At 39.3% G+C, this 15,716-nt stretch overlaps 1 protein-coding gene across 1 annotated transcript in view; it reads left to right on the top strand.

Moving 5' to 3' along the window:
• The window catches only part of pds5a (PDS5 cohesin associated factor A), a 33,397-nt gene extending 17,812 nt beyond the window's left edge, over window positions 1–15,585 (top strand). Inside the window, 32 exon segments of the mRNA XM_041983818.1 lie at window positions 97–183; window positions 783–880; window positions 1,145–1,271; window positions 1,490–1,570; window positions 1,743–1,883; window positions 2,344–2,459; window positions 2,712–2,806; window positions 2,953–3,098; window positions 3,806–3,957; window positions 5,368–5,481; window positions 5,664–5,745; window positions 5,848–5,896; window positions 6,030–6,169; window positions 6,468–6,583; window positions 7,066–7,171; window positions 7,278–7,438; window positions 7,612–7,735; window positions 7,885–8,043; window positions 8,155–8,223; window positions 8,373–8,509; window positions 8,667–8,790; window positions 9,411–9,615; window positions 10,134–10,248; window positions 10,829–10,961; window positions 11,099–11,218; window positions 11,464–11,526; window positions 11,756–11,904; window positions 11,987–12,074; window positions 12,151–12,407; window positions 13,035–13,074; window positions 13,077–13,275; window positions 14,623–15,585. Of these exon segments, the coding sequence (XP_041839752.1) occupies window positions 97–183; window positions 783–880; window positions 1,145–1,271; window positions 1,490–1,570; window positions 1,743–1,883; window positions 2,344–2,459; window positions 2,712–2,806; window positions 2,953–3,098; window positions 3,806–3,957; window positions 5,368–5,481; window positions 5,664–5,745; window positions 5,848–5,896; window positions 6,030–6,169; window positions 6,468–6,583; window positions 7,066–7,171; window positions 7,278–7,438; window positions 7,612–7,735; window positions 7,885–8,043; window positions 8,155–8,223; window positions 8,373–8,509; window positions 8,667–8,790; window positions 9,411–9,615; window positions 10,134–10,248; window positions 10,829–10,961; window positions 11,099–11,218; window positions 11,464–11,526; window positions 11,756–11,904; window positions 11,987–12,074; window positions 12,151–12,407; window positions 13,035–13,074; window positions 13,077–13,232 (3,750 nt within the window). The 3' untranslated portion in view covers window positions 13,233–13,275; window positions 14,623–15,585.
• Window positions 15,586–15,716: the final 131 nt, after the last annotated feature.

The following is a 15,716-nucleotide window of genomic DNA, read 5'->3' as shown; positions in this document are numbered from 1 at the left end:
ACAAACCGAAGCAGAACAATATACAGTATGCTGCAGCGACATTTAGATCTTTCCTTCCTGCACCTACGTCTTAATTAAAACTTCTCTTTTCTCCAGGACATTTTTCTGTTCATCACCAGACAGTTAAAGGGACTGGAAGACACCAAGAGTCCTCAGTTCAACCGATATTTCTACCTGTTGGAGGTGAGGTGCTTGTTTCATAGAAACAAAAAAGTGACTCAAATACGATGTTTTGCTCATGTGTGACCCATATCGGATCTTTTTATTACAGTTTGACCAGCACAAATCTGATTTATTTATTTTATTTCTTAATCCGGCCCAGGCCACTTTCACATGTGGGAATAAACTGGATACATAGCCAGTCTTTTTTAAAGTGACCTCAGTCTGAATGGTCCCGTCACATTTCATCCAACTATTGCATCACTGAAGTGAGACACTCATCACAATTATGTGCCACAGCAGGCGAGACATGCTGAGATCATTCTTTCCAGCTCTGATTGCAAAACAACTTACTGATACAAGGGTATCATATACCATATACCATATAATATATTTAAATGATAATTCAAACAACCATGTGAGGAAAAAATAAAGGATTTCTGCCAAAATTTGTAATTTGTAGTGTGAACATGATCTTGGATGCATGTGTTTCAGATAAACCTATTAGATATTGACTGATTGATTTCAGTTAGTTATTATAGTTTTTTGACAGAAATGTGCTTCAGGGAAAAGTCATGGTTGAACTGGTTGTCGGAGATAAGGGTTTCTTTTGTGCTCTATAGAATCTTGCTTGGGTGAAGTCGTACAATATCTGCTTTGAACTGGAGGACTGCAATGAGATCTTCATCCAGCTCTTCAAAACACTTTTCTCCGTCATCAAGTAAGATCTCTGTTGTCGAATGAATCTGTTGACCTTTTTCATTGCGGATGTTTGTGTTTTTCTAAACTGAAAAATATGGAGACTTAGAGGCGTTAACATGGTTGGGCATAAAAGCCTTGAATATTTGTGTGTTGGTCTTTCAACACTAAAATTAATTTTACCACTAGTATAACATTTTTTTTTATTAGAAGTTTTGTTTTTTTGTGAGTATTGTCTCACAGCGTTTGATGTTAAGTAAAATTCTCTGTACTCCTTCGTTCTCAGTAACAGCCATAACCAGAAGGTGCAGATGCACATGATGGACCTGATGAGTTCTATCATCCTGGAGGGAGACGGAGTCACACAGGAGCTGTTGGACACGATCCTAATCAACCTCATCCCTGCACACAAGGTTACACTCCTGTAGCATTACACTTTACACCACAAATGTTGTAAGAGTCGTTTTTAAAATTATTATTATTATTATATGAGCTGTCTTTAACACACTGAACCATAATAAATATCTAGCTAAAGCAAGAAGCTCTACAGCTTTTTATTTAGTGGAAATTGTCTTGATTGTTTTTATTGATGGTTGCACTTGCCAATCAATGTTTCTCCTTCTTGGAGCAGAACCTGAATAAACAGGCATATGATCTTGCGAAGACACTGCTGAAGAGGACTGTCCAGACTATTGAGACATGCATTGCAAATGTGAGGATCAGCCACAAATCAATGTTATTTTATTTTTCACATATTAATTATTCATCCTCAGTTTGCTTCTGTTTATTTCCCTCTCATTTATTTACTTTTCATCAATATAAGAGCCACTTATTGTCATCATTAGTTCTTAACATCTCCTTAATCTCTGCTTTTACTTCTCCAGTTCTTCAATCAGGTTTTAGTGATGGGAAAGTCATCAGTCAGTGATCTCTCAGAGCACGTCTTTGACCTCATCCAGGAACTTTTTGCCATCGACCCCTTGCTGCTGACTTCTGTCATGCCACAGCTGGAGTTCAAGCTTAAGGTCAACATGACACACGCGCTGACTCACAAAAACAATGATGATAAACCACTTAAAACCCACCCAAACCTTACGGTCAAACGTATCCTTTTAGAAAGGTTTTTTGGGGTAATGTTAATGATTTTTAAAGTGCAAAGGGAAGCTCTATGTAATTTTAAACACCACAGTCTAGACTTTGATTTTTTTTTAAGCTGTTGTTGTAAACTTTATTTAACCATTTATTATTTACAGTCACTATCATTTACGTTCACAAACACTTTGTTTATTGAGATTTTACAGGCAAATACGAACAGTGCAGTTTTACTGACTTGCATAATTACACCAGACGTGTGGGTCTGAGCACAAGACAGATAGTTTCTGGACATTTTTTTTTAATTATAAATAAACACAGTATAGAGGTTTGAGGAGAGATGTTAATAATCTCAACTACATGTAACACTTTTGTGTGTGGTTTTATTTGCAGAGCAACGATGGTGAGGAGCGTCTTGCTGTTGTACGGCTGCTAGCGAAGCTGTTTGGGGCCAAAGACTCGGAGCTGGCCTCACAGAACAGACCGCTATGGCAGTGCTTCCTGGGACGGTGAGTCTCTTCTCGCATTTGCTGCAAACTACAGAGATACAGTTTATGTAAAATGGCTTCATTATTCTAGTTGAGTTTTTAGCTCATCTACCTACAGCAGGTAAACTGAAGGACTTGACTAGCTTATCTTAATGGAATGAGAATTTTCATTTTAACAGATGAAGACGTTTGTTCAGCTGAAGATACTTTGACGTAGCCTCTAAATTTATTGTTTTCAGTTTCTCTGTGATGACATCTGATGTTTTTCTTTAGGTTTAACGACATCCACGTACCAGTCAGGCTAGAGTGTGTAAAGTTTGCAAGCCACTGCCTCATGAACCACCCAGACCTGGCAAAAGACCTGACAGGTGCTTTATCTGCGTTTGTGGTTTGTTGTACCAACGCTTGTTTGTCTAGATTATCATCTTTAATGCCTTCTAGCTGAAACCAATCTTTTACACACTGCTGTAACAGAAACATACTGTAGTTTATTGTTTTTCCCCTCTTTATTCAGAATATTTAAAAGTGCGTTCCCACGACCCAGAGGAAGCCATCCGTCATGACGTCATTGTCACCATCATCAACGCTGGAAAGAAAGACCTGAACTTGGTCAATGACCAGCTGCTGGGCTTTGTACGGGAAAGGACTCTGGACAAGAGGGTGAGAATAATTTGTCATGGTGGAGATACTGAAACAGACATTAGATTAATTAAATATCTATATATATTTGGGCTGTCAAAAATAACACGTTAACAGCTGTAACTAATGTATGTAATTGCATTAAAATTTTAACACATGCGGAGCAGCCGTCATTTGTGACGACGAGACATAAAGGTGTCTAAAGACACGATGAATTAGCTCTGTGGATGGATTTGAGGTTGTCACACCTGAGGGGGATGAGGATGCATCTATGAAGATGAGCCTTCTCTAAATCATTGGTGCTGTGCAGATGTTGGAAACACAGGTCTGATCACTTAGGGGCCATTAATGATGTGAGGGAAATTATGAACAGGCTGTAATATACAAGTCCGGGGAGCTCTCCTCTAACAAAGTAATTAACTAGTGGTAGAAAGGATTTATACTTCAGCTATACAGGGGCGGGTCTAGAAAAGTTTTGAAGGGGGGACAGGCAGGAGTACTGACCAGGAAAAATCATAATCAGTAAAGTCCCACTCCGATTATCAGCAGCCAGGCTCCATGAAGACATAAAACATTTCTGAGCTCTTTTGCTCATCTAGTTTATGTGACTTTGCTTATTATCATTACGTTTTTATAAGCTTCCCTGATAACAAACATCAAACTGCTTTCCACTTTCAACAAAACCCTAATCTTAAAATTTTCCTTATCTCTTCTCCCTCTTGCTATAGTGGCGTGTGCGTAAGGAGGCCATGATGGGTCTGGCTCAGCTCTATAAGAAGTACTGTCTGCACCATGAGGCAGGAAAGGAGTCGGCCCTGAAGATCAGCTGGATCAAAGACAAGCTGCTGCACATCTACTATCAGAACAGCATTGATGACAAGTGAGAACACGCAATTTACTTATTTAAGAAAATAATTAGGGAGGGTAGTTATTAACACTGTCCAATAGGGAACCAATAACAAACTTTGGCTCTAAACAAGTACAGTAGAAAATATAAATACAGGGTACATCTGATCTTCCATTAAGAGAGAGGGGAGATCATCTAGATCATTCCCAGGTCTATTTCAGTCTTGTGGATCCAGTTTGATATCTTGTTGGGAAAACTGAAGCCACACATTCAGACAAGGAAACAGATGTGGTTTATCCTGTATTTACAACATTGTCATAAAGTGCGTGGTGCATCTGTCAGATGTCATTTTGTATGTCAGCGTTTCCATGTAAGGTGGCCCTTAATGGTTCGACAACTCAAACGGTGTTACATGTGAAAAAACTAGTTCTGTCAAGACTTTTAATCAAGATTAATTGTGGGACTTTTTGTAGGTAACTGCAATTAATCACAAGCCTATCAACAGTCAGCCTCTCTAAGCAGATTTGGTTCTGCAGGAGGAGGCTGCCTCCCTACTGTCGCCTTCCAGCTCAATGCCATGCTCAAGACAAGGGATTGATAAAAGATTCAGTGCATGCTGTTGGTTTCCTCAGCAAGGCAACTTTATGAACTGGCTTCTTATGAACACAGTTAAAGTGAATTAGGCTAATGCGTAATATAATTAATTTGATTAAACTGTATTATAACTGGCTTACATTTAATTGAATTGAGTTATAATTGAATTGGATTATATATTTAAAAGTAACTTGAGGTGACTTTTCCTGTAAATTGCTTCTATGCAGCTCAAACTGAACTGAGTTGAATTAAAAAAGGTTTTTAATGATCCATTGTGGCTTACATAGTCGTACAGGCTTTTTTTTTTAAGTCAACAGAACAGAGGCAGACAAATAAAAACTGAAGTAATTGTTTTCTATCATAGAAATTGACATAAAGAACCAAAAACGCAGTTTCAGTCTTTTGAGGTTGCACTCTTCTCTATAATCACAGTGTGTCAGCAGTTGTGGATTTTTAATGATAATGAGGAGGCAATTGTGTAATATGTTATTAGCATGTTAAGGTTGAAGCCCTAGAGGAAAAAGAACGGAGAAAATTCAGTCTGTTCTGAAAACATTATGATGATTTTCCATCAGTTAATTTCATTCATTTTATGAAGCAAAGCTTCAGTGTGTAAAAATAATCCAAGTAATGTCGCATATTTAGTTTTGAACATTGTTGGACATCAAATCTGAACTTGGTCTGCAAATGTTTTTAATCCGTGTATTTATTTATTTGTTTTACCGTGCCGTGTCCAAACAACAGATAAGCACCATGTTTGTCTAACAGATGAGATTCTCAACCCCCAAATGATTCCTTGTTCTAGTTTAATCTTTTTTTAAGTGATTGATGTAAACCTTCTCTTTGTAGGTTATTAGTAGAGAAGATTTTTGCTCAGTACATGGTCCCTCACAATCTTGATACAGAGGAGAAGATGAAATGCCTGTACTACCTTTATGCCTGCCTGGACACGAACGCTGTCAAGTTAGTAAACCTGAAATATTTACACCTCTGCAACAAACAAGCATTTTACGTCTTATATGTAAATATTGGCATGCAATTTTGAAGGAAGAGTATATACAAAATAAATTGAGATACAATCCCAATCCTGTCGTGCAACAAGTGCATATGCATGTGTGTATATATATTGATTTGTTTATGTTTAGGGCCTTGAATGAGATGTGGAAATGTCAGAACATGCTCAGAGGTCTCGTCAAAGAGCTGCTCGATCTCCACAAGCTGCCAGTGGTGAGACCCATTTAACTTCTTTTTTTTTTTCTTTATTGAAACATACAGATTGAAGAATCCAAATGAGCCTTTACTATTTTTTTTCTCTCTCCCCTCCGGTAGTCCGAGGCCAATAACACAGCCATGTTTGGGAAGCTTATGAGTATTGCCAGTAAGTTGGAAGTAAACACAAGCATGTATTATTATGCCATGATGATAACGTGTTCATTCCACTGAACATTTTAAAGTCAAATTCAGCTTCAGTCTTTCTGACATCCTAATCTGACACGGTTGTGTATTTTCAGAGAATCTGCCAGATGCTGGAAAGGCCCAGGACTTCATGAAGAAATTCAACCAGGTTCTCGGTGAGGACGAGAAGCTCAGAGTCCAGCTGGAGATGCTCATCAGTCCAACCTGCTCCTGCAAGCAGGCTGAGATTTGTGTGGTAAGATGGCAATGCATTACTATACTTGTAGATTTACGGATTAGCCGCCTCCTTTTCTTTAACTTAACACAAGGCTAAATGTTCACTCGAGTTAAAAAAACAAAAATCCGAGACCTTCCATCAGTCCTGGACTGCAGACCAAAGCAGTGGGAGAGAATAAAACCTTTGCAAGTTTGACCAGACAAGAACTCTGTAAAATGAGCTATACTTCAGGAGTTTTGAAAGCCTGAATATAAATATGTGAGCGGGAAGACAATCAAAAAGTATTAAAAATCTTAGTTGTTTTTTCTTTGCACAGAGGGAGATCACACGGAAATTGACATTCCCGAAACAGCCAACCAATCCCTTCCTGGAGATGGTAAAGTTCCTGCTGGAGCGGATCGCCCCTGTTCACATCGACTCTGAGGCCATCAGGTCAGGATAAATCCGGTCACGTTTTAGTGCAAGGTTTTATTCTTAAAAAAATATTTGCACTTATTCAGGTCTAAATTCATGTTCCCATAAAACCGATCAGAGTATGATTTATCTGAAAGGATTCAGATTGAGTTGTAAATGCAGTTTGATTGGATTAAAATGTGTTTCTGTGCTGAGCAATAAAACAGAAGCAGTCATATGACTCAGCCTCAGAGTCTCTTCTACTTTCTCAGTTAAATAGCTGCATGTTCTGTCTGTTATTGTGTAACACTGAACCATTAACAGGCTTTTTTCATTCATTGCACCACCTTGTGGTGGTGACGGGCAACTGCAGGCCTCAGTCTGGGCTCCAGTTTTAACCCTTTCTGAAACTATTTTGTTGTGATAGATGTTTCATCTATGAACGCTTTAAACTGACAGAAATTATAAGAAAATTGCTTATCTTAATATAGAGATGTTAATATCTGTGTGTTTTGCTTTAGTGCTTTAGTAAAACTGCTAAACAAGTCCATTGAAGGCACAGCTGATGATGATGAGGAAGGTGTTACCCCCGATACAGCCATCCGCTCTGGACTGGAGCTGCTAAAGGTACAGGCTTTGAGCTAAGGACAAAGCACAGAACAATGTGACGCAAGTATTGTGCTTAACGTCCAAATTAATGTAAGAAAAATTATATGTTGTGTTCTTCTTTCAGGTGTTGTCATTCACACACCCCACAGCGTTCCACTCAGCCGAAACGTACGAGTCTCTGCTCCAGTGTCTGAAGATGGAGGATGACAAAGTGGCGGAGGCAGCCATCCAGATTTTCAGAAACACTGGGCAGAAGATAGAAACAGAGTTACAACAGATACGATCGTAAGTGATGGATGAATGGCAGCATTATAAGCAGGAGTTTACATCTGGTTCAGTTGAGTCTAAAGGGGTTTCTCTGGTCTTTATATGTGCTAAAATGGACCTTTTCTGGTGACTGGGTGAACTCTGAAATGAATGCAGTTCTAACATTATTTCTTCCTGTGATGTGATTTCAGGACGCTGATTCCCATCCTGCATCAGAAAGCCAAACGGGGCACACCTCATCAGGCCAAACAGGCTGTGCACTGTATTCATGCTATCTTTAACAACAAGGAAGTACAGTTGGCACAGATATTTGAGGTAGGGGTTCATTTCTTTACAGTTAGTAATGATCTTCTTTTGTAATTTAAATCTGATTTTCTCTTTATCAATTTGCACTTCATCGTTGTGTCTGTAGCTGAGCATGTTTTTGTGTAGATACACTCATGCTGTTTTTCTGTCATCTGCAGCCTCTGTCACGTAGTCTCAACGCAGATGTCCCAGAGCAGCTCATCACTCCACTTGTGTCCCTGGGGCATATATCCATGCTGGCCCCAGATCAGTTTGCCTCACCAATGAAATCCATTGTGGCTAATTTCATTGTAAAAGACTTGCTCATGAATGACAGGGTGTGTGAACCTTTTGTATAGTTAGTCTTTTTAAAGCAGCAGTACACTAACTGATACAAATGCAGCACGTCATGAGTATGTGGAGGATTGTAAACGTCTTCATTTTTCCAGTCGGTCGGGAACAAGAATGGAAAGCTGTGGACCACTGATGAAGAAGTCTCACCTGAGGTTCTAGCAAAGGTGAGGGGGCCTAAAAAGATTTCTAGAACAACCCGGGCAAGGATTTCACTTGAGCTGTACCATATTATCATGTTGTGTTTTCAAGGATTGTTAATTTCATTTATTTTTCTAAACCGAGGGAGTGAAAACATGCTGTTTCTCTTCCTCAGGTCCAGGCCATCAAGCTGCTGGTGCGTTGGTTACTAGGAATGAAGAACAATCAGTCCAAGTCGGCAAACTCCACGCTACGCCTGCTGTCAGCCATGCTGGTCAGCGAGGGAGATCTCACAGAGCAGAAGAAGATCAGGTACGCCCAGCTGTTGCTGTACAGCTCAGTTTTCAGTCATGTGGGACAGTTTTTCATTTACTCCGAAACATAGAGATTTAGGGGTAATCAGAAGCTACCAGCTTGATTAATAGAAACTCATTCATTTATTGTGGTTTTGCACCTTTTCTCGTTACAGTAAATCAGACATGTCTCGCCTGAGGCTGGCTGCAGGTGGAGCCATCATGAAGCTGGCACAAGAGCCATGTTACCATGACATCATCACACCTGAGCAGTTTCAGCTCTGTGGCCTCGTTATCAATGTGAGTTTTACCTTTACATTTTATCACAGATTTATGACTACATTTATCTCAGTGTAGCATAGAGCTGCAACAAATGACTATTCTGATGGTCGATCAGTCACCGACTATTAAAACGAGTAGTCGACTGTGTAGTTTTTTTTTTCTTTGCACATGTGCATTGTGCAACTCTCAGCAGAGATAGGGAAGAAGACGATGTCTCACTTTGTAGTTTTTTTGTTTTATTTTGTTTTTTGTTTTTTTTAGACTTTTAGTCTTTAGTCGATGGGTAAATTAGTAGTCGATTATTTTTATTGCCGGCTATTGTCGACAACGTAGACTAATCGTTGCAGTCCTAGTGTAGAATAGGATGTGCCACAAGAGAGTATTAAACTATTAAATTATGGGTTATTCTCTTTATCAGCCTCAAAGCACTCTGAGCCCCAGTTAATGTTATTCATGCTTTTATTACTATTACTACTAGATGTCTGCTATGAAAGAAGCTTACAGTAAAATGCACAACGAGGATAAATCACATAGACAGTGGTTTCTTTGAAAAACTGACAATGTTTTGTGTTAATTTCAAGTCATTTTCTTCATGATTTTAGTCTGTTCTTTAATCTTCTATTTGTTTCTTTGCACAGGATGAGTGCTACCAGGTTCGTCAAATTTTTGCACAGAAGTTGCACTTGGCTCTCGTCAAACTGCTGCTGCCCCTGGAGTACCTGGCTGTATTCGCTCTGTGTGCTAAAGATCCAGTGAAGGAGCGCCGCGCTCACGCCCGACAGTGCCTCCTCAAAAACATCTCCGTCCGTAGAGAGTACATCAAACAAAACCCTCTCGCTCAGGGTGAGTGGTGTCACTATTACATACAACAGTTCAGACAATCTCAGCAAAATATGTCCTCAGTAAATTTTAAACACCACGCAAAGTAAATGCAGTAGCTCATCATTATTAATTACAAGTAAGCATCAGTTATTTCCAAACATATGTGTTTTATGTTCAGGTGTAGCAGCTTTCTGCGTCGTCACAGACAAGTTCCATGTTTGCTCGCAAAACCTTGTGTTGGATGCGGTCTGTGCTGAGATAGGTTCAAAACTTGTAAAGCCAGCAAATAGTTACTAAAATATTAACAAAATAAATGTTAGTTTAACATTGGTCAAAATGTTTAAAGTGTTAATGTTTTTAATTAATTAGAGGAGTATTGGTATGGTCACTGTGCAGAGATGTGATGTTTGCGTCTGCAGGCATTTTTTGCTTTGGTGGGTTTGTGTTATTATATTGAAGATAATCTTTACCCTTAATAAACCTTGCCTGGAAGCATACTTCTGCCATTAAAATTAGCTATTTTCTCTCCCCCTCATCAGAAAAACTTGTCTCTCTTCTTCCTGAGTATGTTGTTCCCTATATGATCCACCTGCTGGCCCACGATCCAGACTTCACAAAACCACATGAATACGAACAGCTCAAAGACATCAAAGAGTAAGTCCAGTGTTTCTCCAACAAGACTCGCCGCCCCCTCTACAAGTTCATTTATACTGGTCAAGTTTTCATACAGTGCCAAGTCACAGCAGCCAGTTAAAGTCACATTTCCTCTATAACAGGTTTATACTATGTTCTATTACTTCATGCCCTTCTCGGTAACGCTGGATCTACTGTCACTGTAGTTATTTCTGAGCCCTATTACTGCTTAAAATGGATCCAGTATTCTTGGTAGGAAAAGAATAACATCAACCGCTCTGAAGTTTAAGAATACTTAGAGCGACTCCACTCAGTAAATGTTCATCAGAACATTTAAAAACTTTTTTCTCAGTGTTTTGCTTCCCAGGATTTCAGTCACTTATGGAGAATTAATTTGTGATGAGGTTTAAAAAACGTGATGGGAATTCACATCACATTAACCATAGTTAAATTACTTAGTCATCATCTGTCATATTCCCTCTGTAATGCTATTTTTCTTGTCTGTTGTAACACCAAAAAATACTCATAGATTACAGTGACAAACACTTGTGACATGAGTCATGATTTGTCTGTGTGTGTCTGGTGTGTGTGGTGTTTCCAGGTGCCTGTGGTTCATGTTAGAAGTGCTGATGACCAAGAATGAGAACAACAGTCATGCCTTTCTTAGGAAGATGGTTGAGAACATTAAACAAACGAAGGATGCTCAGTGCCCTGATGATGTAAAGGCCAATGAGGTACACACACACTCATCAGTAAATAGAGCAAACATCAGGCTGGATCTTTGTGGCGCTTGCCCTTTTATTTTCACGTGAAGGCAGCGTTACAGTCAAACATTTCTAACATTCTGCATTTTCTGTCGTTATGGTTACAGAAACTGTATGTCGTCTGTGACGTTGCTCTATTTGTGATCGCCAACAAAAGCACCGCATGTCACCTGGATAGCCCCAAAGAGCCTGTGCTACCCTCCAAGTTCTTTCTCGTACAAGACAAGGCAATATATATGCGCACACACTCAAACACACACTAGCAGTCATCTCAGAGACAAATTTATGCTTTACTCTTCTAATAAAGACAAAGGTGTCCTTATGAGATTTAAAACTTTATCACTGTGATTTTGTTTGTGTTCATACATATTGAAATCTGCAGTTTGAAGACAAAGTATGAAATTTATAGCAATATTTGTGATTTTCCAATTAATTCTAAATATAATCTGACTTATAAACATTTTTCCTTCAGGACTTCAAAAACGATAAAGAATACTTGACGGCAGAGATGAGACAAATGCTGCTTACTGGGAAGGTAAATGCGGGACATTTCTGTCATTTGCTGCCACTTTCGGTCATGAATGCTTCGTAGGCCTTATTAGCTTGGATTATATCCATATTTTAAATATATCTTTAATAAATGTTTGTGTATAAGTGAGATCTATAGAACAGTAGCAGAATAATGCATTAAACCTAAATACTGATTCATTGTGAAGGCAGCTTATATATTTACTTAATATTCCTTCTTCACTTTTGTCTTGCAGCCTAAACCAGCTCCAGTGTTGGCAACGGTCAACAAACCTCTCACAGTACCAGGGCGGAGGATCTTCACCAAGACCACCACAGCTTCAGATACAACCAGTAATACCAGCACTAACTCCTCTCCTCTGAGCTCAACGATGAACAAGAACAGGTAAACTCACACCGTGCATGGCTGTTTCATCACACACAGAATCAGAAAATACTCTGTTTCATCTGTGTTATTTTAAATGTAGTAACAACACCGCTACCACCGAGTCATCAGAGAGCCGGGCGCAAGAAAACAACGAGAACCCGGTCATCAAAAACGACGAGGTGAAGAAGGTGAGCTCACATGGGAAGGAGGCATTTCCCAGCGAAATATGCTGTTCTCTTTACTCAGCTGCTCAACATCTTTCAGGATGAGCCCAGTCAGAAAGCAGCTCCTGAAACCAGGACAGAAGCATCGCCTGTCAAGCGACGCGGACGCCCTCCTAAATCGGCTGCTGCTGCTCCCGCGGCAACTGAAAAAGAGGTAGCAGCGCCGGCGGCAGGAGGTGGCAGAGGCAGGAAGAGAGTGGCCGACTCCAACCCATCAGCAGAGTCGATCAACATCAAGATGTCAAAACAGCAGCAGCAGAACGATGAAGGGACAAAGAGACAGATTGACCTGCAGAGGTAAGAGTAAAAAAAAAGTGAGATAGAAGTTATGCACCTCATAGTACGGTAGCTTCGTCTAATATAACTAAAACCTAGCTTTAGGGTTATCGTATTGTGTTGCCATGTCCTTGTCTTGTGATGAGTGTATTGAGGTCTTACTGGGTTCACACTACAAGATTTTTAGCCTGACTAAAATCCTGAATCACCCTGATGTTGAAGAGAGCAGACAGTTTCTCTCCAGGTTTCTCTTTCAAGCCCATGGTGATATTGCACGCTGGAAAAATCATTAACATTTTTGCTTAAGTTCAACTCAGCTGCCAAGAGTCCAGCAGACTGTGCTTGCTTGGTCATGCTCTGGTATTCATGTTGTAACTTCATAGCCCCTTCTTTCATTACTGTAGCTTTTTGCTCAACAACCCCTTTTTCCACGCTCCTCCAAAATATCTAGCAGCCTCTAAAACTGAAAACTGATGTGTGACTTAAAAATCTGTCTAAAGATCTTGTGAATAGTGTGAACCAGGTTTTAGTCTGATCAGCTTGAAAGAAGAGTTGACTGGAAGAAAGGGACTTGCAGAGATTTTGATGTGCTTTTAACTTTTTGGTCCTGTTTAAAGCACTGGGTTTTTAATGTTTTTGTCTCAGCAGGTGGTCGTTTGTGAGCAAATGGAATAAAAAAAAGGGAGAAGCAGGGAGCCTGGCGAGGAAACAGGGCGAGTTGTAGGGAAAGTTGTCTTCTTCCTAAACAGTGAGGGCCACGCTGAGGTAGAGTTGGAGTCCAGCACAGAGAGACAGATGCCTCCTTACACAGCGACAGCCAGCTCTGCAGCAAGATCAACCCCATAAAACCAAGGAGAAGTCACTTCTGCAAGGAGAAGAGTTTCCTCTGGTAGGGGCAGGGAGAGTCTGTCATTTGAGAGGAGGAAGTGAGATAGTGAGTTGGTTTAATGAAAGATGATTCTCAAAGTCATATGTAACTACAGACCACACAGTGACTGTTGAGGTTTTATCTATACCAGTGTGCTCCCAGTTGCAGTGAGTTAATGGACTTTTTTTTAGCAATAGCCCTTACATACCAACATTCAGTAATAATCAGGTCCCAGTTGATTTGAGTAAAATATTATTTGAATGTTAGTTTTTCTCTCCGATGTACATTGGCATTCTTTAAATGATGTCCCATCTCTATAGCTTGATTAAAACATAAATAATAACGCTGGTGGAATTGAGCAATATTCACATTGAAATGAATGAATGGAAATGTAGTGGAGTCTTCTCCCATATTCTCCCATTTCATTTAGCTGATTCAAAGCTAATGATGCATTTAGATGGAAAATTGGATAAGCACAAGAAGAGGCTTTGCACACAGCTACAGTGAAAAGAACTAAATGTTTAACAGTGTGGTCTCTGTTTGCTGAAGTCCAAGGTGGTGATGCTTGTTCAGAAAAGCTGCAAGTCTTTTGCATCTGGATAAATGCATCGTATTGCAGCAGAAAAAAAATCAAAGATAAAACATGAAGATAATTTTAAGGTTTAATATATCAGAAAATATAGAAAAATAAAAAAGTAAAGTCCAGATTTTTAAAATTATGCCCTGATACATAAAACATTCAAATTAAGAGGGTGTGCTCTCCTTCTTCACAACTCTACATTTCTCTACACCCAACTTGGCTAAATCTGCAGGTGATAGCCGATCAAATCACGACTGATCTTGTGAATGATTGTTGCTACATTTCCAAACATCTGGCCCAACCATATTTCAAGGTTTAAGCGTTGCATCTGTGTAAATTGTGACACCCAGCAGTAGTGTTTAATACCAGTCCCTCATTAGGAGATTGTGCTTTGTATTAACGCCGGTCTGGTACTGCGTTTTGGTCTACCATACCCTCCAAAGGTCTTTTTAAATATCATTTTACTACTCATTTATTAAAACTTGCAAAACTAAACAGAAATATAAAAAAGAAGGGAAAGTTTAAGAGAGAATTAAGTGCTGTAATCGTGTTTTAAGGAGCTTTCATGGATTGAAACACACAAGAGTGTGACAACTGCAATGTGATACTAAGCCAGTGGTTCTCAAACTTTTTCTAGTTTGGTGCTTTACGTCAATGCTGCTGTGAACAAGGTCTATGGAAAGAGGGACTGTGGGAAATTTCATACATATTCCAGCTCAGAACCAGCCTGACAAACTGAAGATAAATATTATGTGTTGACACTGATGTTGAACTTTGTTGTTTTTCAGGTAAAGATGAGACGTTAAAGGCAGACTGTAGACCATGGGCCAGAATCTTCTTCGCACCTCCCCAACCCTCCGTACATGCTCCTCTTGACTATAAAAGATTTTCTGGACATATTATGGACCTTTTTAAAACAAACGCTGAATATACAAACACACACATACACACACACTTGCTGACTTCCTAGAAGGTTTTAAACACCTTGTAGTCATAAATTGAAGCTCGCTGTATGTAGGTCTTACACAGAAACATATTTTTTCCTTTGTGTTTGTTGCTCTTTGCTTCTTTTATGGAGCCATTTTTAAGAAAAAAAGAATTACAGGATGGACATTTTACAAACGTTTTAATCTGGTTACGATTGTTGCCTATTAAATTCCCTGGGATCTTTCCCACCCTGTTGACTCTTGACTTCTTCTTCGTGTCTGTGTTGCAGAATATTTAGATTTTCAAGCTAACCACTTTTACAATACTTTGTAAATATGTGTGTGCAACAGCTGATTGCAGATTACAAAAATATGGGAACATCAATGCTTTCAACAGATTTTATAAACTTTGTTTAGGTGCTCGATTATAGCACCACAATTCCAGGCCCTTTGCCAGGCTCCTGGCACAGCCTTTTATTTCCCATGTGTTTATGGAAAAAGTTAGAAGTCAGAAGACTTCTCTAAGCTCTGTTTGCTACCATGCAGGTTGTCTTAACAGGTTTTTTTATGTCAAAAGTATGCCTATTCTCATTTATTTTATTTTATTTTTAATAAATGCTTTTTAGATGTTAATGTGCAGTGAATTTGTCTTGAAGTGCAGTTTTCAGAAACACAAACTGCTTGTTTTTCCACTTTTTTTAATCAAAGAAACATGACACTGTCACAATAAATAACCATGCTTTTTGTACTGCTGATGCTTGCTTCCAGGAAAGAAGATCTCAATCCAAATGGAGAAACCGGCGCAACAGTCTCCAACCCCCGTTTTTTTTTTGTTTTTTTTTTTAGTTTTATCGTGCAGTATTGTACATGACGACACCAGGAAGACAGAGTGGAGGGGGCGTCTCTGCCCTTTCTTACTAAATGTAAATCCAGCCATCAATGGTGCACCCCCAGTG

This window comes from Melanotaenia boesemani, chromosome 4, assembly GCF_017639745.1.
Source record: "Melanotaenia boesemani isolate fMelBoe1 chromosome 4, fMelBoe1.pri, whole genome shotgun sequence".
In the NCBI taxonomy this organism is placed as follows: Eukaryota; Metazoa; Chordata; class Actinopteri; order Atheriniformes; family Melanotaeniidae; genus Melanotaenia; species Melanotaenia boesemani.
Note: the sequence above shows the minus strand (reverse complement) of the source record. Positions and strands in the feature narration are given on the sequence as shown.